General features: G+C 52.7%; 1 protein-coding gene across 1 annotated transcript in view; it reads right to left on the bottom strand.

Moving 5' to 3' along the window:
* Kcnn3 (potassium calcium-activated channel subfamily N member 3) overlaps positions 1 to 24,626 on the bottom strand; it is a 144,786-nt gene extending 120,160 nt beyond the window's left edge. Inside the window, exon 1 of the mRNA XM_059265688.1 lies at positions 23,379 to 24,626. Within this exon, the coding sequence (XP_059121671.1) occupies positions 23,379 to 24,317 (939 nt within the window). The 5' untranslated portion in view covers positions 24,318 to 24,626. The remainder of the gene's footprint in view (positions 1 to 23,378) is intronic.
* Positions 24,627 to 25,434: the final 808 nt, after the last annotated feature.

The following is a 25,434-nucleotide window of genomic DNA, read 5'->3' as shown; positions in this document are numbered from 1 at the left end:
CCCCAAGGTAATTCCAAAACGTATCAAGGGCTGGGCAAGGTAGCAAACACCCTTAATCTCTGGACTTGGCAGGCAGAGGCAGGCAGATCTCTGTGAATTCAAGGCCAGCCTGGTCTACATAGAGAGTTTGAAGCCAGCAAAGGCTACAAAGACCATATCTCAGGAGGAAAAAAGATAAGAAAAGCATCAGGGTTTGTGCACCCCTAAAGAAGGTATTATTATCACCTATTTTATTCATGAGAAAATTAACAGGCTAAATCGCCCGCCTAAAGTCACAGTCTATAACACTCATAGCTTTCGGCAGAATGCCTCAGATCTGAACACCAAGGGCTCTTCCCTACTGTCCACCGCCAACTCCCAACCAGAGCCCCTCCAGGGCTCAGGAGCTCGAACACCAAGGACGAACACAAGGATCTGTGCATGGCTGGGAGAGCAGACTGTGTGTGTGCACGGCACCCCCAGAGCAGACTGTGTGTGTGCACGGCACCCCCAGAGCAGACTGTGTGTGTGCACGGCACCCCCAGAGCAGACTGTGTGTGTGCACGGCACCCCCAGAGCCGACTGTGTGTACGCACGGCACCCCCGAGAGCAGACTGTGTGTGTGCACATGGCACCCCCAGAGCAGTCTGTGTGTGCGCACGGCACCCCCAGAGCAGACTGTGTGTGTGCACGGCACCCCCAGAGCAGACTGTGTGTGTGTACATGGCACCCCCAGGCAGTTGTGGGGTCAGTAGCTTCTGCTCCACCAGCTGCTGATACCGTTGGAGATCTTGCCAGAACAAAGACCCGCCTAACCGAGAAGATGGCCAGGTGTAAAAAGAGCGTAAATGTCTTCCAGAAGGCAACGCTGCTCGCCCGAGGTGGAGCAAGTGAGGAAGGACCCCAGGGACCTGGGAACCAGAACTCCTATGATTATTCCTCCGTGAGCTGTGGGATGTGAAGAGAGTCCCTCTTCTGCCTGGCCACACAGATCCTTCCAACACTGTCTTTCAGGGTGCTTGTGGAGCCCATTCTTGGCATGAGAGGGTATGCGGAGAGCTTTGGTCTCACTCCAGAGAAAAAGGGTCCACACACCGTCCACCCCCACCCCGGGCAGGAGACGCCAGTGCACCAGCTGGACAAACAGACCCACAGGAAGGGCCGCACCCCGCACCTGCCCCAGCCATGGCCCTCTGAGCAGGACAGGAGCTAATATACCAGGTCTACCTCACCTGACAGAGAAATATCTGCTCCAAGTCCCTGTTCACCCCACCCCACCTCTGGCTGCCACCCCGCCTCACCCCCACGGAGGAACTGCTTCCATTTCCCAAAACCCAGGCCAACTCAGACTCCCAAACATGGCGCATTCACGGCTCTCCCTACTGTCCCTAGTGTCCCTGCTACTGTGCGTCCAGTTCTGTTCCTCTCCTTGCTTCCCTCACACTGCTTCTGTTCACACCCTGTCACCAGAGGTCTGGATCGGACTCTCAATCTCAAGAGTATGGGCCTTGGGGGTCATAAGACCTCCCTTAAAGAGCTACTGCTCACTCACTGGCCGTGAGACCAAGGCTTACCACACTCTGATGTAAAATGGGGCAGTGAGCGCAATGACTTCATGAAGTCCCAGGACCGAGAACTTGCAGTAGGAAGTCGGCCAAGGAAAGCTGGAGGCTCTTGTTCACCTTCAGGGTCCTAGAGCCTAGCACGAGCCCTGGGACGGAGAACTTTGAGCAGGTTTGGCCACGTTAAGCCCCAGACTGTTGGCAGACTTAGCCCCCTGTCCATCCTCTGCCAGAGATGGCTCTGAATCTATCTACTACAGAGGACACACCCTCTGCACCATCCAGAGAAGCCAACTGCCCAGATGCTTCCTACACCTGTCTTACCTACACAGCTGGTTCCCAACACCCCTTAAACCTTAACCCTCCAAATCCCCAGACTTCCAGGGAGTATCCACTGGGTTCTAACCTCAAATACCCTTGGTCTCAATTTCGGCCCTTGTCAAATCCTAAGCCCTAAGATTAGTGGGGGAGGGGGTGCCAGGGCTGGGGCTCAGTTTACCTAGCATTCAGGAGACCCTGGGCTTGTAGTCTCATCCCCTAGGGGTGTAGAACAGAGGAGAGCTCAGAAAAGGCTAGAGAAGGGGACGAGGAAAAGCAGAAGGTCGAAACCTCATAACCAGAGCATAACATCCTTCAAAGCAATTGTCAGATATGTCCATAGAGAAAGCAGACCGATCAGGAGGGATGTCCCCGAGATACCCTCCCACCTCCACTTCCCATAGAATCCCAGAAAAAGCCACCCAGTGGCAAGACTCACGATTCACGATGGCACTTAACCAAGTCCAGTGCCTCAGCCGGACAAATACAGGAGAGACAATGACCGGGGGACCGCTCAGGGAAAGCTGTCTGTCCATGGGGGACTATGAGAGGTAATGAAGGCCCTCTGCTCAAGAAACAGACACAAGGCCCTCTGTGCCTGCCTGGGTGACTGACTGTCTTGCAGGTGAGGGGTGACTACCGAGGGACAGGCAGGGGGCCAGCAGGAATAAACAGACCAGCAATCTCAAGGCCAAGCAGGAGCATGGGAAGGGGAAACTCACTCTGTGGGGTGAACGGGTCTGCACAAGCATCCCCACACCTTCCCCTTCCCAGCCCTCCTTCAGCCCATTCATTATGCAAATTAAGTAACTCCACACAGATTTGCATAATGTATGCATGGCTAGTACATGATCTTGTCGGGCTTTCAGACTTTATAAGGCAATTTTGCTACCTTTAATGGAGAGTCAGAGACAAAGTTCCAGAGAGAGATTTCTGTCCTTTTGTCATTACACACAGAAACAGTGTTTAAATCGGCAACCGGGGAATCACTGACAGAAATGAAGTGACTACCAGTCAGGAATGTAACCAAACCCTTCTTGGACACTTTAGCGAAGATGTATCATGGTACCAGGTGCCTGGCACAGGACTGGTCACAGGTCATGCCAATCAAGTGTCTCACACACTGTCTGTGTGGTTCCCACAGCAAACAGAGAACTAGAGACTGCACTATAGCTGTGAAGTCATTTTGAGCTCCTGAGTGACTCCAAAACAATGAAATCCACACTCCATGTTTTCACCTTTTACAAAATATTTAATTCCATTTTCTTCCTCAGTACCTAATAAGCCTATCACTCCCATTTTTAGGGATAAAGAAACTGGGACAAGACGAAGTATGAGTTATTCACTAACAGTCAGTCTAGAATCTCTGCATTCCTTCTGCAACACCAGTGAAAGCACGTCCCCTCTTCCCTTCACCTCCCCTTGCCATTGACAGACATCACAAATCAATCACAGCACTTTTCTCACTGAGCTCAGATAGCACCTCAGAATCCTTCTCATCACAGCTCTTCTGGCAGCTGGTACCAACCGTTCAGAATTGACACCCAGATAAAACCTCTTTGCTGTGCCTACTCTGTATCCTGCCAACTCTTCAGTATCCAGCCAACACGGTGACGGTGCCACAAATTTCCGAGAAGTGTCATGGGCTATGCCTAGCCTGGTTGCTCAACCTCAGGAACCCCATACAACACCCCTTAGCCTGCTGACCACTTCCAAATGAGTTCTGAGGGAACCAGACACACCTGCCAATTGAAAGGGATCCAGAGACCCAAGAAGTCTCTGCTGTCACTGCAGGAGCCCTACCACGCAGGACCACAAGCCACCCTCAACTGATGTCCACATTCAACTGCAGCAGTGACATGTTTCCAAAATGGACCCTGGCCTCCTGAATATCCTGAAACAAGGTGTCCAACTGGAAGACAGGCCAAACACAGATGTACACACACACACACACACACACACACACACACACACACACACACCGTGTCCTGCACGGGAACCTGTTTGAACAATTTTAGGACGATCTAAAGAGCTCACGGTGATCTTCATGGACACCCTGGTTATTCGGGGCAGGGAAACTTAAACCCTGCCCTTCCCCCGTGCTCCATTTATGACCTCTAAGACCTGAGGGAAGACTTGAATCTCTTGCTCACCCGTTGGAAGACAGAAAGCTGCCTACTAGCCCTGGAGAACCCTGACTAGGAGGTCTTCTGGAACCCATCAGCACTGGCTTTTAGCCAGTCCCCAAGAGATAGATAAGACGTGCTCTTCTCTGCCTACACCAGGGACCCAGACAACGCTCCATCTGCCACTGCCCAACCTTCATCTGCTCACCCACTCCTCTGCCTGTGTCTCACAGGAGATCTCCTTCCCTTTCTCGGTCCCTTGTCTCCCAAATCTAAGCAGTCCTGGATGGGTTCATCTTTCAAATCACCCAAGGCCTCCTGGACCAGGACTCAAGAGTAGTCTTGATGTTCGCAGCCATGTCAACCCTGGGCTGGAAGACCACTAGCCAGCCACATTCTAGCATGGGGGAGCATCTGCACCCCACCACCAGAGAAGAGTGGGTTATCACTGACCTTGTTTACAAGTACATACTAAAAAGCAGACTAACGTACAGTTGGTTTTATTCATTTTTCGTATCTCTGCAGACAACATGGCCTCTTATGGTCTATACCTAGAATAGACAAATCCACCCTACTCCTCAGTCCACTGTAGCCCTTACGTGTTTCCACAGGGTTGAATCAAATTCCAGGAGAAGAAACAGCTAGAAAGCATGTAGGAAAGGGCCACAGCAGCAGAGAGAGCTTCCCCTGCCACTGTTGGGGGTAATCAAGGAATTGGGGGACTGCAGAAGGAAGAACAGATGCTGAATAGTGTGCAAGTCACTGGGGCTATTGACAAACCACACCTGTCGCTCGCTGTGGTGAAGGCGTTGGAGCATTCCCCCAGGCCAGCACCCAGAGCCTCCACCTGCACATTCAGGCAGCCAGTGTAGACTCCAGGACAATCTTTCTGCTCTCCCGTAGCTGAGGCAGGTCTGCCTGGCCCCTCATCACAGATTCCCTGTGGTAGGCCTCCCCTTAGGCCTGTCTCCTACTCAGCCTAACCCATCCTTGTTCGCTTACCAAACACCCACAAGTAGCCTCTGTGTGCTGGTGCCAACACGTCCCTCGTCTCCTGGGGTCCTCCTGAGGACCCCAGACAGCAGCGTCACCATCCTGTTCTATGCAGGACACTGCCCCTCAGAGAGCTTTCATGACTGTCCAGGTCACACACACAGAGGGCAGAGGACGGTGAACATCAACGCAAGGGTGAGAGCCCAGGACTCCTTCCTCTTGGAGTCTGAGCTGGGCCAGGCCCCACCCGGAGCCCTGGAAAGAGATCCAGCTAGCCTCTGAGGAAGACCGCGATGGAGAGGGGCACTGGGGGTCCAGAAAGTCTCCAAAGACACGGGCAAGACCAGAGGCTAAGCAGATTTGCTGACCCCACTGACCTCTCTGGTCACTGCACTGAGGTGGCTGATGGGGACAACGGGTGTTTCGAAAAGTTGGTGCTAAGTTAGATAATAAAATCCTCTGTGGACTACGAAGTGGGAGGACCTCGGGCTTGCACGGGATGGCCTCCGCACTCCTCCAGCCCTGCAGAGCCGCAGCCTAAGAGAACTGCCATCTCCGCTGTGTCCCCTCTTCCCCTCCTTCAGTGGCAACCATAGCCCACCTCTCCCACCCAACCCATTCAGTCCATCACCACGTCTTGACCATTCAAAACAGTGACTGTTGCTGCGGGGCCGAGAACCTCCACCTGTGTCCTTGAATCCTCTCTTACAACCCCGGCATGGGTTAATCAGTACCCTCACTTAAAACTCACAGAAACTGAGGCTCAGGGAGGCCCGACAGTTGCCCGCTTGCCCCTGTGCAGAGTCAGACACGACCCAGGCTCCTACGTAAACCCCAGAGGAAGGGCTGTCTCTGCATGCTGTCGCTACTCCGCCCAGATCTTTGAAAACATGCGGGAAGAGGGTGTATCCAACTCCATCAGGTCTGGCTGGAAGCCAGTGCTGATGGGTTCCAGAAGGAGAGCCCCCAGCCAGGGCGCTGGTGCCAGTTGGTGCCGGCTGGTGTGGGCACTCTGCCACCCCACTCTCTGGGACGGCGGGCTGCCTGGCTGCTCGCTGATGCCTATCCTCCAAGGAAGGGCTGGATGCTGAGCAAAGCAGGGGGTACTGAAGCCACAGTACTTGTATCAACCTTTACACACAGCCTCTGTGGGTAACCCTGGGCCGGATGGAGGATGCCCTACGTGTGCTCCCTTGTCAGACCCTACCTTTTCCTTTCCCACTGGCCCTGGCCTGGTTCACCCCTCACTTCATTGCCAACTTCTTCCTACCACTGCTCTCTGTGTCAAAGCTTAATCACACTGCTCCCCTGCTCCCCTGCTCCCCTGCTCCCCTGCTTCCCTGCTCCCCTGCTCCCCTTGCCTTTCAACATGTGTGCAAAGCCCTCAATCTGGTGTGCAAAGACCAGGGAACTCCTGTCCCAGAGAAACCTGCCTCCTTTGTTCCTCTCTAAGAAATTGGTACTCTCCAATTTAGGGCCTTGCAACCCGCCCCCACCCCCACCCCACCACCATCCCTTCAAGCTTAGAACTCTCTTTCTCTTTTGCCTCACGAAGCCCTGAAGGCCCAACTCAAGCCCCCAGTCCGTCTGAGAGATCGCCAGACATTCAGACTCACAGCACACCCATAGCTCCACACGGGCTCATAGCAGTCTGCAGGCCTCCACGCTACCACAGCCTGCAAACCCTCAACCATACACCGTCTTCTCTGTGTTCCCAACGTCATGGGGGTCAGCACCTAGCAGGGAGCATCAGTGAGAGTTGCTTCTCAGAGCTTCTGTGTGTCTGCATACAGAATCCTGGACCTGTCTTTCCCAGGGGCTGGTCCGCAGCCCAGCACAAGCTTCCCAAGGTCGACCTGGAGAGCAGTAACCCACACAATCTCAAGAGGCTTCTGGCTTGACCCAGACTGCTACACCAACTGTTTCTCCCCATGCCAGGAAAGCTGCCACTCAGCCAGCTAAGACCCCACTCACAAGCACAGAAGTAATAGCCCTGCAAATTCTGTCTTTCTTAAATGGAGACTACAGCTCCACCTGCTCTCAGAAACAACAAAGACCAAGATGAAGTTGGCATCTGAGGCCTCTCAGAGGCAAGAGGGGGTCCTGGAAAGGCCCCTAAGTCTCTCCTCCTCACAGGCTTCCATGTGGTTCACACCTCAGCCCCATCTACAGGAGAAAAAAACACAACGCAAAAAAACCTCCAAGGATATAAAGACACAGAGATCAGAAACAAAGAACAGACTCCGGAAGGGCCTGAACTTGACCTTGGAATTTAGATTCAAGTCTGAGAGCCTGGTGTGGTAGCCCATGCCTTGAATCCCAGCACTCAGGAGGCAGAGGCAGGTGAACCTCTGAGCGTTGGAGGCCAGCCTGGTTTATGTAGCAAGTTCCGGGCCAACAGGGGCTCTCAAAACAAAGGACAAAATTCAAGTCTGAGCCCTAGTGCAGCATCCCAGAGAAGACAGACTAGTGTCACACTGTGGTTAGGATGACACTTCGTTGTCCCATTTGTCCTGTGACAAGCCATCTCCCCAGGCTTCCTCAACAGCTGCTGTTTGGAACCAGGTAATGGCTTGCTTCGGTGAGTAGCCCTGGCCCCTGCCCATTAGGTGTCTGTCTGTCAGCTCCTGCCCCTGGTTGGGATAACCAAGCATGTCTGTGGGCTCTGCTACGTGTCTGCTGAGGAGCAAACATCTCAGGTGGAAAGCCTTGGTTCAAAGGCCAGTTAGATCCTGAGTCACCTTTACCATTGCCTTCTCCACACCTTTGTTCCTCAGCCACATCCCAGCCTCAGACACACCGTCCCTCTCCACCCAAAGGCCAGAAAAGCCTGTGCACAGTGCTCCTGAAGCGCCTCATGTAAGGAGAAAGGAATCAGCATTTAGGAGCCAGAGGATTACCACAATCCATTACCCTCACTCTTGCCTGCACCACTAAGAGTTGAAGATTAAGTTACTAAAATCTTATGGTCAACTAGTGGCAGGCTCCAACTCTGAATGGGTCAAAAGGCCCACACCCAGCATGCTGGACTACCCAGCTAGAGGAGCTGGCCCACACAGGTCCCAAGACCTTCAGACCCTCACCCTCTGGGCCCAAGGCCAACCATCAGACACCAAGAGATTGAGAGAATAGCTCTAAAGCCATTCCTGCCCTCTTCCCCCACCCACAAGGGAAGGTTATAGTGGCATCACTTAGCAGTTCCCAAGAGCCCTGGGAGTGTCATAAGCTTCGGACGCAGTGGTTTGGTGACTCTCTACACCTAGGCCTCGTCTCTGAGTTACCTGTTCAAGCTCACTAATCCCTTCCCCCGCTGCCCATGGAGTTGAAGGTGTTAGAACATTAGGAATCCTTGGTGTCGATCTTGTTTTGGTCATCGTCTGACTGTACCAAGGGAGTCTCTCATCACTTCTGACCCTATCCATCAAAGTGTTCTTGGGGTCAGTCCAGAACCAGGAGACTTGATCTTCAAATGTGAACTGACCCAGAAAACCCCTGTTAACTCGCTGGGACATTTGAGAACTGAACACCAGTGAATGCTGTACGCACAGATAATTGATTTGGTTTTGGTTCTGTGTGTGCCATTTTGTGTCTTGGCTGGGGTTTGGGGGAATTCGCCCTACACGGGTGTAGTTCTCCACCCTGCACGGGTGCAGTTCTCCACCCTGCACGGGTGTAGTTCTCGGGTGTGGTCCTTCAGTATTGGTCCTTACCTTCCACCTTGAGACCACGTCCCTCTGTTGCTCAGCACTGCATACGCCAGGCGAGTCAGGCTTTGAGCCCAGGGATTCTTCCAGCTCTGCCTCCCATCTCTCCTTAGAAGCCCTGGGATTACAGACGTGCACTACTGTATCCATTTTTATACGGGTTCAAAGTTTTTTGAGGATTCAAAGTTGAGTCCTCACACATATAGTACTGTAAGAGCTTTACCCACTGAGCTATTGCCTCGGCCCCTTGTTTGATTTGTTTGGAGTGGGTTTTTTAGCATTTATTATGCTGTGGGACTGGGGGTGTACACATGCCATGCACACATGTGGAGCGGCCCCTTGTTTGATTTGTTTGGAGTGGGTTTTTTAGCATTTATTATGCTGTGGGACTGGGGGTGTACACATGCCATGCACACATGTGGAGCGGCCCCTTGTTTGATTTGTTTGGAGTGGGTTTTTTAGCATTTATTATGCTGTGGGACTGGGGGTGTACACATGCCATGCACACATGTGGAGCGGCCCCTTGTTTGATTTGTTTGGAGTGGGTTTTTTTAGCATTCATTATGCTGTGGGACTGGGGGTGTACACGTGCCATTCACACATGTGGAGGCCAGAGGGGAACATTCTTTCCTTTCGCCATGTGGGTCCCAGGACAGAGCTCAGGTTGATAGGGTTGGCCATAAGCACCCTTACCCACACTGCGCCTTCTTGCCCATCCCTTGATTTGTTTTAAAGGATGCCAACCTTGTCATAAACTACCCTCTGGAATGCAAGAGGAGCCATCCATCATGGGAAGAGGCCGGGCAAGAACCTTCTATAACCCAAGTATGGTTCTCACAAATTCCCAATTTCTAGGGCTACACTCTACCCCTCGCCTACCACCCACCTCCTCGCTTCACCAGATTCACCAGAAACCTACCCTTCCAGACCCTGTAAGGACCAGCCACTGTCCTCATCCCACTGCTGCCTCCATGTCTAGATCCCCACCAGCCTCACCCGAAGTCCCCACACCTCTTACAGGGCTTTCCTGTCTGGGCCTAACTCCAAAGCCAAAGCCAACTTGTCGCTCTCCGCTCGGAGCCCTCACCTGATGCTATCTCACCAGGGTAAAGGGCAAATTCTTCACAGCATGCTCCAAGTCCTGCCTCCTTGCTAGTCTCGACCCCTTCCCATCACCCACGCTCCCCATTGCTCAGTCAGGCAGACCTGAGGGGCTGACTCCTCACTCTGGGGGAGTGTCTGTTGAATGTCACAAGTTCTACCAAGCCCCACTGACATGGCTAGTACAAGGGATTTATATGTGCATTTTATTGTCAATTATTCACCTGGAAACTGATGTGCCAGGGTTTGGGGGAGTATAGCTCAGTAGGACGGCATGTGCCCGGCACAGGTGAAGCCCGGGGTTCAACCCTAGAACCAAAATAAAGAACTATAATTTTAAAACTGATTCACTATTAATTTATTAGAAAACGCTAAAGTATGCTTGCACCAACGTGCGTGTTTATTTAACTATAAGTTTTATGGACTCTAAAACAGGTTAAGTGTTTCCCGTGAAGCTTTAGTGTCTGGCTGAGATGGGCTGTCAGATATACAGCAGACATAGTACGGGAGACAGAGTGTAAAACATCTCATTGAAAATTTTTACATCACTTACACAGTGAAATTATAATATCTTGCTTCATCACATGAAATGAAAATATTAACATAAATTTCATATGTCCTACTTTTTAAAATATATGGCTACTGGGAAGCAAAAAAGGACCGAGATAGTTCATGCTCTCTGTTTATTGGACAAGGGCTATCCAGACCATGACTGCCATAAACCTGACCCAGGCCTTCATGTTGCTAGTCTCTCACCCCCACCCCCCAAGGATGCCTGGCTTGCTCACCAATCTCACTCAGATCTTCACCAAATGTCACCTTCTCAGCAAGGCCTCCTCTGCGCACTTATCTAAGCACTCTGGGCTTCCCTTGGAACCCTGTGCCCTCCTATCCCAGCTTTATTTCCCTTTATAGCACTTCAAACATCAAATATGAACCTGTTGGGTTCAGCTATGGAAGCGTGAGTCCCCCAAGGGCAAGACTTTCGTCTACTGTGGTTTTTCCCACTGTGTTGTGCCTAGAATAATTGGCTGGACGCCATCTGTAGAGTGGTACCTGTGTTTCTGCCTGGACAGGAAGTTTCTCAAGGCCTATACGTAGCACATAGTAGGTACTTAACAGCTGTCTGTAGCAAAGATTGCTGGGGAAAACAGAGGCAACTTAGCTGAATCATTCACAGAAGGCAAAATTGAGCACCAAAGGCCCTGAGGTTGAACACCATACCTCTTCCTGCCTACTCCTATTTCCTTGTGCCCAGCAAAGCTCCCCAGCGACCCAGCAGCCTTGGAGCCCCAGGAAAGGGTCATTTCTTTCCCTTCCATCAGTTTTTACTCTCCCAGGGAGAAGACAAATCTGCTTCCCCTCTGCCAGAAGGCCTCAAGCCACAGCTCCTTACATTATAGTAATTAAATCCCTGCTGCTCAGAGGGTTCAGGAGACAAACAGGCCTCGTGCCAAGGGCTGGCCTGCAGGGAGGAGGCAGCAGGGGGCGGGGCGCCTGGCCAAAGCGCCTGTCTCTCAGCTGTCTCCTGATAGTGAGGAAATCCACTTAGCTGTGTTGCCTTCACGGGTTTTCACGTGTGGGACATGGAGATAACCCTCCAGCCCACCCCTCTGGCAGACATCGCAAACCCTGACAGGCAGTCCCCTGCCCCCAGAGCACCACCATTTCCTTCTGCTCACTGCCCAGTTCCACCTGGCCACCACAACCAGCCCAAGATGGCCAGAGAGACTCTCCTCCAGCTCTCTGCTTCATTCTCCAGATGGCAAAATAAATGGCCAGACGCCAAGCTTGCCCATGCCTAGCCAGAGAGGTTCTAACCAGCCACCCACGGTTGCACCTGACCCTTACCAAGGGCTCAGTGTAGGCCAAAAGCCATGTCACAAGCTTACTAACAGCAGCCTGACATTTGCCACAGAAGCCTGTGCAGCCCGGTTACCATTAGCCACCAAGGACATTGTCAATCAACACATTGGAGCAACTTCCTAAAGCCAGCAAGTGACAGAATGGAGCTAAGACCCAGAGAGTGCACGAAACCAGTACAAGGGTAGGCACATAGGGCCCAGATGACTCTGCCCGGAGGAGGCAGGGAGTGGGACTCATTCTAGTCCTCAGTCTCAGGGATGAAGCCAGCACTGAGAGTTGATTCAGTGAGAACATTATCAGTGTAATATTCGGCACTCACAAAGCCCTCACGGCGTCTTGTCTCCATCACAACACACATCCTCCCTGGGAGGAAACACCGTTGCCCTCACTTGCAAATCTAGAGACAAAGACCCACAGAGCCACAGAGCCAGGCAGGAACTCAAGGGGTGTGCAAGCCCAGCCCTCCTTGCTGCTGGCTCCTGGGGCTCCCACAAACCTCCACTAAACTGACAGTGCTCTGCCCACCCCTCCACACACCCCAGGGACACAAGGCCAGGTGAGCGGCCCAATGAGCTGTGAAACAAGCGGACAGGCAGCAAGGCTGGGGCTCTGAAAGACCGAACGGGTTTTTGGCTCGAAGGAGAACACCCAAGAGCCAACCGGCCGCAGCCTGCCTGCTGTACAAGGGGGCTTCAGCCACTCTGCCCTGTGCTCAAGTCCCAGCTCTGAAGCTCTACCTGTAACATCCCGGGCAAGACGCATATCCCTTCTGAGGCTCCAGACTGGCATCTCTAAAACGGGGCTAACGATGTCCACCTCGTATGTTGTTGTGAGGCATTAATGAGGCATATGAAGGCACAGAGTAAAATACTCATCATCTTCTCCCCTTTCAGTCCCCTTTTTCACCACCAAAGTAGACACTTAGAAGTAGGCCCACTTAGATTTTTCTATCACACTTATTTACTTATTTAGAGGAGTGTTTGTGGAGGTCAGAGGACAGCTTACAGAACCTAGTTCTCTCCTTCCACCATGTGGGTCCTGGGGATTGAACTTAGATAATCAGACTCGGCAGAAAGTGCCCTTATCCTCTGAGCCGGCCACTGGCTCTGCTGTTGTTTCCGTGGAAGAGAAAGGAAGCCTCCATTTTAAGACCGTGGCATATCCTCCCATGCTGCGGGGACAGAGCCTTCTCTGTGATGCTACCTGCCTGTGAGGAAACCCTCCAGACTCAGCTTACATCTAGGACTGGCTCCCGGATCACATCCATTTCACTCTTGAGGGATCTCGGGATCCCTGCACGAACCAAGGAGGAGCGAGAACCATGGACCAATGAAGGAGCTCCTAACATCACAAGGCCATGGGCTTTCAGGAGAGATATCAAAGGCGAAGGTCACCACTGCCAAGAATAAGAGCCCCTTAGGGGCCGTGCCTGTCCAGCTTGCTCGCTCACTCACTCACTCACTCACTTGCTTTCTCCTTGCCATCCTGGGCATGAGGATGGAACCCAGTACCTTGAGTACGTTAGGTAAACCGCAGACCCCAGCCTGACCCACTTTTAGTCCCCCAGCCTCACCCTCAGCAGAAGAATTAGAGTCCCACCTCCCACTGTGCAAAGCCACCGAGCTCAGCCTTTGGCCCTGTTCCCAGTCTGCAGGGAAATCTTAAGCACTTTTAGGAAGAGATGGCAGAAACCAGCATGCTTGCTGGGATGAGGAGAAGCCCCTGGAGCTGACTCTAGTCCTCAGGGGCACGGATCCTTTCCACTCCTGGAATCCAGGATGCTTGGAGAAGGAGTTAAAAAGGGAAATGGCAGAAACCAGAAACCCTGGATTCCTGCTGCCCCTCCCCTGAGTGCTCTTGGGGAACACACAGAACCTCTCTGGGCCTTGGAGTCCTGAAAGACAGTCCCTGCACTGTTTCCCTCACCAATGTGGGGCCTGTGCAGGAGCATGCTCACCCAGGTGGGTGGAGCTTGGCCACTCCAGGCATGCATGATGCTACCCAAGGTAGAAATGTCCCAGCTATCTCCCATAGAAGGCTTCTAAGGGTCCCCTTCCCCACGGCCTTCGGCTCTGAGCCCTGCAAACAGCAGTGGCCTGAACCACAGCAGTGCTCTCTTGCTCTCAGCATGAGAAGGAGCAGCAGCCTTCTCCGGCAGCTCCAGATGTCGGCATGTGTAGGAGCTGTGTGGAAAGTTAACATCTCACCTGATGGAAGGCAGAAGAGAAAAAAACGCCTAAGCTCCAACTTGTTAAAATCAGAAACCAAAGGGGAGAAGGCCCAGCAAAGATCCCTGCTGGTAGAACCTCACGGGAATGTGGGCAGGGTGGTAGCTCAGGCAGAGGTGTGAGGAGGGATCACCAGCCTGGGAGAGGTGCCAGCCACTGCAGGCCGCTTACTCAACTGTTCTCAAATGTGACTTTCACTGAGCTAGAGAATGTCGGTATTCCCGTTTACAAATGGGGAAACTGAGGCTCAGAGAGTTTGACTTATGGTCCCTAGGGGAATTCAGCAGTAAGAGTGGGTGGTGGCGCATGCCTTTAATCCCAGCACTCAGGAGGCAGAGCCAGGCAGATCTTTGTGAGTTCAAGGCCAGCCTGGTCTACAGAGTGAGATCCAGGACAGGCACCAAAACTACACGGAGAAATCCTGTCTCAAAAAAACAAAAAACAAAAAACAAAAAACAAAAAAACAAGAGTAGGCCATAGTTAGGACCCAAGGCAGCTGGATCTTTCTGACTCTCCATGACCATCTCCAGTTCCAAGCCCACCCACAGTTAAGGGGCTCTGGAGATCAGCTGATCTTGCTGCCTCCTCCCGGCTTGTTGGGAGACCCTGGGCAAGGTGCTCATTGTTTGACCTTCTCCAAGCTAAACACCAAACTACTGGCCTTGAACATGCTAGCTGGGAGACGCAAACCTGCAGCTCCAAGGTACAGACAGCAGTTCATGCAGCCCTTGCAACAAGGTTCATCTAAGCCAATGTTCATGCTTACTTGACACTGAGTGACATTCTGATCCTTGATGAAAAATGCCCAACAAGCTGACTCCACAATAACAGATACCAATTTGCATATTATTTCACACATCATTTGCATGTTATTCGTTTGGTATCACCAAGGCTCTGTTCAGAAGACAACTCCAGTATCTTGTGACCCAAGCCTTGGGGTGGGAAGAATGGCTTCCTCACCCACAAGCCCAGGTTGTCTGACATATCCTTCTCTACCCAACTACTGTTGGTGCCCCCTGGTGCCTGGCTGAGAGCATGGCCTTAGTGTTCCAAGCTGGGTAAAAGAGCCCTTTACGTTCTGCAAAGTACCCCTATCTCCGGTCTTGAAGGGAAACTGTGTTCTCTTGATGGCACATTGGGCAAGATGCAGCTCTCTTCAGCTGCCTGGATCTGTCCCAGGACAGCCTCCTGGCTGGTTCCTTCTCTAGAGCCCTACTCTCTCGGTCTCTTTCTCCCTGATCATCATGTGTCCCCTGACCTTCCTCTCAGCCTCTGGCCTGGCCCCATGGGTCTATTTTTGTGCTCTCTCCACCTGTCCAATTTGAATGTCCACACCCAATTAGCTATGCCCAGGCCACAGACTGTCAACCCTGAGCATAGAGACTCGTGGTAAGGAGACTCCAGAAGGCCAGGCCAGGCAGCCATGACAGTCCCACCTTCCCAAGAATGGCCCCTCCCTCTCACTTACACACTGAGACCCATCCAGCAGTAATACTGGTGTCTTAGCCATTCATTTGAGAATGAGGACAAGGTCCCCATGTGCTCAACTCTTCCAGAGATCTTTCTCCTAAGCAGAATCCCATCTTCTCCACAGCCATCTGGGAAGCATGCACAGGTGACATGTGTACTTGTGTCCCTCCAGGCTTGGTCCTCCAAGGGGCAGCTGCTGAGGTTCAAAATGCATGTGCAGCTCTGTGCTAGGTACTATACTACAGGATAAGGGTACTGGGCACTATGCTAGGCACTCCAATACAGACAGAAACCTTGAGTGCTGGGCGCTATGTTTCACAGAGGGATGCTGTATACTGTGGTATAGGGAAGGATGCTGGTGTTATACTGCAGGGAGAGATGTTGAGTGCTATGATATAGAGAATGTTTGGGACTCCCTCTTACCATCTGAAGAAACAGGCTCAGGGTTCAGCAAACTCTCCTCCACTGGTAGGCCACAGAGTTAAGATATGAACTTAGATTCCAACTAATCCCTGAACTACCATACGAGACCATGACGGGTAAGACATACTTGAGGGGGGAAAGGAGCATCGGATCTTCAGGGCTCACGACAATCCGCTGTCAGTCCCTCATTGTGCCCACACCCCGGCAGGAGTGTTTTGATCCCTGCTCAGAACTTCCCAGGATGCGGCACAGCCCCCAACAACTTGCACAATCTTCTCTGTCCTCCCATCCGCCTTTGTACGCACATCCTTGGGGCATCTTCAAGATGCCCTGCATAGGCAGTTCCGTCTCCTACACACTCCATCTCCTGGTCCTGCAGTTCTCACACTCAAACATGGGTCCCTCTTTCCCTTATGGCTCTGATTTTCAATGACTACCCCACCTTCTCCAGGGGACCCCCGGCACCTCCAGCCCAAGTTACTCTGTCCCTCATAGTGTTCCCAAGCACCAGTGCCATAAACCGTCCAACCCAGATCAATGTTGTCGTCTGTCTGACTGCCCACGGGGTACCCCTGGAGAAGGTGGCTTTGAGGACAATGGCTCAGCCAGTCCTTGGGGGGAACACAACCTGGTAACAGAAAGGGAGTGTAACTCTTAAGTCTGAGCGAATTAAGGACCATCACAAAGCAAGCAAGAAGCACCGAGTCCCAGCACCTCCTGGGGGCCCCTTAAAGGCAGAGGCAGACCCTCTCCAGCACTGTCTGTGCTGACAGCAGTAAACCATGGTGCAGACGGGGAGGAGGGAATGTGGACTCAAGAAAGAAGAAAATTCCAGAATAAACAATGGAGAAACCCTCCGAGATTTTCTGGATTGGGGGTGGTGGTGGTGAGAGAGAGAGTGAGCAGTGTACTGTTGCCCTGAGCTTCATTCTAGACCCCTCTAAGAAGGGGGTCTAGTGGCTCAGTTTCCCCAGTTGGAAAATACAATTGGTCGTAATGATTCTGAGCCGCTGTGGGGACCGTGCGGGGCAGCAGATGGACTGTGCCTGCTAGACAGCCGATGCTGAGTCCCCACTCCCCATTACCACCTCGGCAGCCAGCACTGGAAAAGGAAGGAGATGCCTAAGAGAAGATCCAGGCAGGAGAGAACAGGGTAAGACAGATAGTTTGGGGGCCCCACTGGCTCTCAGGGGTGCTGAGTAGCCATGGTAGACGCCTACTACAAGCCTCTACAAGGCAAGTTCTCATTTTTCCCTGTAATCCCCACAATAACACCCTCACAACTTATCCAGGGTCACCCTGGCAGTGTACGACACACACCCCCCATAGAGGAAACATCTCAAAGGCCCACCATAGGCCTACCTACAACCTCATCCTGAACCCAGGCTGCCCTGGGGTCCTAGTTGCCCTGAAGAATCTTTTTCCTAGGTTCCTGCACCAGCAGCTCGAATTCCAATCAAGTTCTCCTGCCTGTCTCTGGGCCAAGCTTCTCCTGCCACAACATTTTGTATCTCTGGTCTCTGGTTCGTAGGCCTTGAGCTGTATCTTCTAAGACTATACCGGGGGCTTGGGGGTGGGTGGGAGTCAGTCAGTAAAACCTCTTCCATGCAAGCACAAGGATCTGAGTTCAATCCCTAGTAACCACATTAACCAGGGTGCAGGGGTAGATGGGATACAGGGGAGAGCAGACACAGGAGCCTCTGAGCTCACAGGCCAGCCACACTAGCTGAATCAGTGAGCTCCAGGTTCAGTGAGAGATCCTGTCACAAAATAAAAGACATCCGACACTGACCTCTGACTTCCACATGTACACATGATGCAACATGCAGAGAGAATATAAGGAATCTAAAAAGACAAACCAAAACAGAATATAAGTAATCTGGGCTGGGGAGACTGCTCAGTAGTGGAGCGCTTGCCTGATATTAATATGTACAAGGTTCTGCACTGAAACGCCACAATGGAAACACACACAAGAAATATAAGCAACATATCCCACCGCAGGCACAGAAGAGCTTCAACTCCAGAGTCAAAAGGGCAGGGCTCTTGTCTCAGTACCACGCCCACCGCAGTGTTAGCTTAGTGAGTGATTTCATCGGCCTAGGTGCCTCCAGCACCGCCTACTTCTGGGACTCTTGGGTGTAAAGTCATCCAGTACTTAAGAAAAGGTCCCCGCCTTCCCTCACCTGTCACTCAGAGCAGTGTGGGGCAGGTGAAGCAGTGTGGTCCCTGCCCCCAGCCTCTCCCATGACTTCAGAGCACCTGGGGGCGGAGTGACAGGGGGAGGGGGCCTTGAGAACCCATTAGCCTCCTCCGGACTTTCCTCACAAGAGAAGGCACTAGAATTTTCCTCCCCACAGCTCCTGAGAACAGTGCAGTCTTAGAATTACCCACCCTCATGATTTAAAGAGGAATTGATGGCTTTCTTCTTTTTCTCTCTCTCCCTTTGGGATTTTGAAAGAAAAACAACTACCAACGAATACTCCGGTGTCCTGTCACTGAGCAAAGAAAAGGGATATTGTATCAATATATATATATATATATATATATATATATATATATACACACACACACACACACACACACACACACACACACGCCCCTCACAACCACACACACACACACACACACACACACACACACACACACACGCACATGCACACACTCACCCCCCAACCCCAACCCCACCCACCCACCGCCCATAAATAACTGGCACGAAACCAAAGCTCTCTGTTCTGATTTTACATTTCCATTGGAGTCTCAGAGTCACAATACAGGTTACTCAAATTTTGTTCTGTTTTTCTCTACCTAATTTTTCTTTAAAGAGGATCTTTTGAGGATGGGCTCATACATCCTCCTTCCTGGAAGCTAAATAAGGGAATAAAAGGCCATGGAGTAGCTTTCTAATTAGCTTACTCAGGAGACAATGCCCAGCCATTGTCCCAGTGCCCAGCACCCATGAATACCGCCTGTGGGGAAGGGAAGTCTGGAATCGTCAGAGCCTGTGCCCAGGATGGTTATAAATAGTGGGGTGACATGCATAGGAAAGTATATGACAAGTTAGCAGGAACCGTATAGGTTACAAAGGTTTGACTTATTTGCTCCCTGTCCACAGAGAATATAAATAAATGGTCACCATGGGGGAAGGGTTACGGCTGTTTCACACTATCAGATCCGCTTGTCCTTCCCTGGGCTGGCACAGTCAATATGCCCTGGGACAATAAAATGTGGACCCGAGGCCCTTGGTTGCTGGCTCTCAGGGTCCTGCCTGCAGCCAAATGGCTTTTTGAAAATCAAGTCTCCTGCTTGCACACCCTGGGAGGGCATCCTGCAGGAGGCCTACCCAAGGGTCGACCCTAGTTCTACCACCCCAGCATGCCTGAAATCACATTACTGGTACCCCCCAATCTAGAAATCCACGGTCCAGCAGCTGGTTGTCTAACCTCAAGCAGCACTTGGGCCCCAAAGGAGCAGGCAGGGCTGTTCATCAGGTCAAGCCCAGCTACCTCTCTGCCCTTCTGCAGCGAGGACCTCCCTTCCCAGGAAGGCAGAGGGTCAGAAGTGGGATACTTGTGGTGTTGGGGATGTGCGCAATAGAGCGCTTACCTACAGTGTGAAACTCTGGCTACCACCTCCCCACACTCACCCTACAAGGCCCCAAAATAAAACCTAGAATACTATCAGTCATTCCAGCTAAAGGCTGGAGGACTTCTCTACTATCTGTGAGGCCAGCAAAGAGATCGGCAACAAAGTGGCCCTGGCCTAGAAGCCACCATTCCCTGAAGAGTATTCATTAGAGACCTCTTCGAAGTGAGAAGAAGCCACCGAGGGAGCAGACGGGAGCTCCTGTGTCTGGGCTGTGTCGTCGTAGCAACAGGACAGGCAGGGATATCAGAAGGGAACAGAAAGACAAGAAGTCTGGTTGAACGGACAGGAGGGACAAGGGGCCGAGGCGAAGCTCAGGTGGATCTCTAGGCTGGGGATGGGGAAGCTGCTGGAAACTGTGCAAAATCCATGGAAACAGTCAGCTGCCCTGCTGCCCAGCACAGCCAGGCTTCCTGAGGAAGCAGCCACAAGGCTAAGGCCCGATGTTCCATCAGGGTGGAGGGGAGAGCCAGGCTATCCTTAGCTCTCTCTGGACCTAGCAGAGAGAGAATTACTGACAGCTTAAGGCAACAGGGCTATGTGGGCCAAACCAGCTCCAGAAGAAAGTAGAGAATACAGTAAGAAAAAAAAACCCAAAAACCTAAATCCTCATCGCCCTAATCTTGTTAGACTCTAACAGTTAGAGGGAGTCTGAGACGTAGAGACGGGATCACCAAGACTTCCAAACAGGATCTCTAGACTATGCTCTGTTGTCTCAGTCTCCAGATAGGAAACTCATCTACTAAAGATGAAGGTAGAGGAGGATGAGGAGCAGAGGGAAGAGGAACAGGAGGAACAGAGAAGGGAGGGAGGGAGGAAGGAAGGGAGGGAGGGAAGAAGGCAAGCAGGCAGGAACAACTAGAGTCCCCATTCAGTTCAGAACCAGCCTAGTACCTCTGAGGGCCTATGAGGCAGCCCCTCCCTGCTCAGGCTTCCACCTCCCCTTCTCAGTAGAACTTCCTTCCTTCATGTCATCGCCTACAGCCTGTGAGGGTGGGAGCTGGGAGGCACTTTGTCCCCATTTCTCAACCTCCTCACACTGGCTCCTTTCTGCAGCAACTTTGAGCATGCTCAGGGCACCTGCCGCACGCCTCTTCTCCCAGACACCTGGGCCCGCATGGTGAATTACTCTCCCCGCAGCCCATACCAGCCATGGACAGGTGGACAGAAAGAGTGTAGCCTTGTGAGATAAAGCGGAGAGCCTAGGAGCTAGCTAAGACACAGGGCTGCAGACCATCAGTCACCTAACTAGAAACTGCCATTGTAGGTGCAGAACCTGAAATGACTGGGCACCTAGTCTAGCCTCTGGCTTCCAGAGTCATCATCAAAGCCAGGCGAGCACACAAGACCTCCAGCCAAGGAGAGTCACTCATCTGTCCTGAGGCTCTCTGAGCTCTTCTGTCACAGAGCCCATCCCCCACCCCACCCCACCCCAAGGCTGACACCTCTCCCCAACAGCTGCCTCATGTTTAAAGATGGTCTCCAACCAGACCCAGATTCTTTGCAGAACTTTTCTCCTGCATGCTTACTTTCCACCTAACTCCAGAGCCAGAGCTAGATTACAGAGGAAGAGGGCATCTCTGTCGGCAGTCATCACGAACAGCCACAGCAGACCCCTCTTAATGAACAGGAGCTTTGGAGGGCCTTGAGCTCGTCAGACTCAATATCCCCACCTGGAAGCCGGAAAGAGATTGGCAGAGTCCCGTGACCTATCCAAAATCGCACAGCTAACAGCGGCAGAGCTGGAACGCCAGCTTTGGCCCCATTCTTTGATATGATCCCGGTTGCCTCCACAGCAGATAGGGACATTTGCCTCGTTAAACATTCTGTTGTTCCAGTCCCATCCCCAGAGTCCACAGGAAGTGGCCACCTCACCAGCTGAGGTAAGCAGGAGCTTCTTAGCCACTGTCCCTTGGTGCCATCAGCACCAGAGAATCCTGTCTTTGAAGCGGAGGGGGCACGCACCTCCGGCCATCTCACCCTGCCGCCACTTACAGCCTCCCTTCCTGGGAAAGCCTCTTCCCATGAGTACTCCATCAGAGAAGCTAGCTCACCCCTGCCTGGGGGCCACCCTCCCAACACATTCAGACCAACGACCATGGATCCCATACGCGGAGTTGGACACAGCCACAGACTCCTAGCAAAGCCTTTTCGTTAAGAGCCACCATGGGGAACACTAACGAGAACGTGTTGGTGCCACCCCACACCCCCGGGATATGGGCTTCCATGGGTTTCCCCCAGCAAGGGCTCCTGATTCCCAGGGGGTGGTTGCCAGCCCATCTCCCAGGCAGAGCACGCAGCAAGAGAGGCCGTTCTAAGAAGGCAGGGAGCAGGGGGACTACAGCCTCCCAGGCTCTCATTACAGGGAATGACTAAGTGAGCTGGGCTTCCAGGGGAAACCCCACTCTCTGCTCACGGAGAGGTCTGTTCATCCATGAGCTATTTAGACTAAGGCAGCTTCCAAGTGCTCTGGCTCGGGCAGTCCCTGCAAAGCAGCAGGTCCCTGGAGGACTCTGTCCATGCCGGTTGGCTGACAAGGAGCACTGTCCATCCTAGTTTCAAGCGAGACTCTGGGAATGGGGGAAATCTGATCAGCGACTCCCAGGTTTTTGTGACTAGATCTCAGCGAGGAATGTGACAGTCTCCAGCAGCTGTGCCCTGCTGAAACCGGGCTCTGTTTGAAATCTCCAACAGCTGAGCCCTCCTAGCTACCCACCAGCCAGCCCAGCCAGCCCTCGTCCAAAATGACAAATAAATACAGGCATCCACACAACAAGCAGGCGCTCACACAAGTACACAGAGAGAGACACATACACACACACACACACACACACACACACACACACACACACCACCACCAACAACAACAACAAACTGGGGCCGAAGGTACAGTGTGGGGAAACCACTTGTCCAACAATTCCCCGCACCTCCAAGCTTTCCAACCAGCAGCTTCCTGCCAAGTACAGCATTGACAAAAACCACCTTCCTGAACCTCCTTCCCCTCTGGGAAGGAAACCTTCTCCTCCGACTGAAAGGCTAGGGCAATGGACACACACACACACACACACACACACACACACAGTGCCTGCCATTCTCCATCCAGTGTGCACTCTCACGTACACTCATCTTTATTTATCCCAAGGAGAAGGAGTTAGGGTGGGAGGGAAGAAACAGGGCTGAGCCGGGTCGCCGGCTCCCGTGGCCCTCTGGGGAAGCCCTATCATCCCATCCCAAGGAGAGGCACTCTCCCTGTGATGCCAAGGCGGTGCCCATCTGCTCTGCCTGGGTAACACCTGTAGCCATTTTTATCAGGGCATGTTTACAAGGCAGCGGCAGGTTTATTCTGAGTCCTCTTTCCTGAGGGAAGGGACTGCTGATTTCCTCCACCTATATTTTTAACCCGGTGCCCTTGGGAGAGACTCAGCTACATCTCTATTTTACCCTGGAGTCTCCCTGGGACCAGAAGGGATATAGAAACTTGGGAAGGGGGGGGGGGCTTGGGGAATGTTACAGGATCCCTACCCCCAGCCAGACATTTATTTCTTTTTTATCCTGGGGAAAATGGAGTGGAGCAGGCAGGAGAGGAATGGAGGGAAGTACCAGGAACTGGCAAACACATCAAGGCAGAGTGTAATTAATTGGTGCGTTAAGCTGCTGGGTTATGCTTTAGTACGAGTGAGCCTGGAGGGAAAAAAAGCGATTTCTCAGAAGGGATTCTTTAATGCTCCCTAACACAGAGTCTGCAAATCAAACACAGTGCATGGGGATGTCCCCACAAAGGGAAGCAAAGAAGGGATTCTCACAGGACCAAGGAGGAAAACCACAGAAGTTAGGGTGTTCATGTAACTAAGCAAAGGAAGCCTCTCTCTCTCTCTCTCTCTCTCTCTCTCTCTCTCTCTCTCTCTCTCTCTCTCTCTCCTACATACTCCTTTTGTTGAAGGTATAAAGAGAAACCACAGCCCCTACCTTTGAGTACAAACCCCAAGACAGTTCGGTCTCTATCACCATAACAACAATTCCAAACATCCCAAAAATCAGAGCATAGTCACTCAGTCGCTTTCTCTTTTCAAACAGGGCCCTCCTGTGTCCCAGCTTATAGCCAATGTTTTGGTTTTTCCGCTTGTTGGCTTTGGGGAAGGTGGTGCTGCCGGCTGTGGTGCCGGCATGCTGGTGGTTGTGGGTAGCGTTGGGGTGATGGAGCAGAGTCTGGTGGGCATGGTTATCCTCCCTGGAGGAGATGACAATCTCTGGGGGGTTGCTGGGACTGAAGAGCTGGAGGGGTTGGCCCTCAGGCTCGGCCTCAATGAGGTTCCTCCGAGAGGCGCTGAGGCGGCTGAGGGGCTTCATGACCCCACCGCTGTATTTACAGGAGCTCATAGCTATCTCCGTGAAGGGATTGCTGTCCCGCCGGTGCACCAGGGGGCTGGCCTGCCGGTGCCGGCTGCCTCCACCGGGCCCACTTGTGGCTGTGGAACTTGGAGAGTGGCCAAGCAAGTGGTCATTGAGATTTAGCTGGCTGCCTTGCCTGGAGGAAGGGTGGAGGATGGCGGTGGAGTTGGCCGAAGTGGGAGCCCTGAAAGCCGTGGGAGAGGAGTGCAACAGACCGGGATGGACAAGCTGGCTCTGGAGTTGGGCAAGCTGAGGCAGGGGATGCAGTGGAGCCTGCTGCTGCTGCTGCTGCTGCTGCTGCTGCTGTTGCTGCTGCGGCTGCGGCTGCTGCTGAATCTGCGGAGGCTGAGGCTGCAGCAAGGGTCCTGAAGGCTGTTGGGGGACTGCTGGTGGCGCTGGCGGTGGTGGCGGTTGCTGTTGCTGCTGTTGCTCATCCCCAGAGGATGGACAGGGACACTTGGGGTCTTCATCCAGGTCCCCCACCCCCGAGTCATGGAAGTGCCCAGAAGTGTCCATCTTGGGGCCTGGCTGGGTTCCCTGCAGCACGACCCTCCACCCCAAAGCCACCCTTGTTCCAAAGATGACCTCAAAGAAAGCCAGGCATCCGAGCTTCCCCACCAGAAGTGTCTCGGCTCCAGTCCTCTCTCTTGGGTTTGCTTCAGTTCCCTGGGGCTGCCACTCGAGTATGCATTGTATTGGGCGGGTAGAAAGGCCGGGAGAGGAGCTGGGAGAAGGAGGAAGGGGCGAAAAGAACTCTATTCTGGAGGCGGTCCTCTAGGAGTGTATGAGGCAGACTCAGCTTCACTCCTCGCTGGCTCAATAGCTTCGCTCTCCTCCTCCTGACACTGTTATATGGCAAGCCAAGCCCACTTATTAGCCAGCGGTTTCATTGGCTTGGCTTAACTCTCCAACCCTCCTAACTCCGCCTCCCTCCCAGGCTCCGCCTCCTAGAAGGGGCCTGCCATCCTCCGCTCCCCGCCGGGTGGCAGCGCAACGAGGTCTGGGAACTGTAGTTTTTGTTCCAAGACCCCCACCCCCCAGCCCCTCCACACCCCACCCGGGAGCCGAGCAGCTGCCCTCTTTCCACTGGGAGGTATGACTGGGATCCCGAACCCCCGATCGGGGCTGGACGCTGGCGCTGGGGCGGTGGGAAGAAGAGAGACCCAGGGCATCCTAAAGGGGAAGCTGTCACCAGGCTGGGGGGACCGCGAACGGAGAACAAACGTTGATTAATGGCCAGTGTCTGTGACAGGTTGTTTGACACATAGGATTCCAGGGACACCTTCCCAAAACCCAACTGTGCTCCCATTTTACAAAGAAGAGAACGAGCACTCAGAGGCGTTGAGTAAGAATAGCCAGGAGTGGCAGGAACCCACTTCTCCTGACAGGGAGGAGAAGCTCACCTACCGCTGCCAGAGCACCTGCGCTGTGTGCAGGAGCCTCTGTTATTTCTAAACCTCACGTCAACCCTATGGAATGACGTCATCATTCTAAAAACGAAATAGAAGAAGAAAGAAGAAAAAGAAAAGAAAAGAAGCCCACTCAGGCACAGATAAGAAATGCGCCTCTTGTGATTAAAGGCACTTAGGATCTGAACGTAGACCCCACTGCTCCTATGCTGTTACCCAGAATG

The sequence above is a fragment of the Peromyscus eremicus genome, chromosome 6 (assembly GCF_949786415.1).
Source record: "Peromyscus eremicus chromosome 6, PerEre_H2_v1, whole genome shotgun sequence".
NCBI lineage: Eukaryota > Metazoa > Chordata > Mammalia > Rodentia > Cricetidae > Peromyscus > Peromyscus eremicus.
This window is presented reverse-complemented; position numbering and strand designations above follow the sequence as displayed.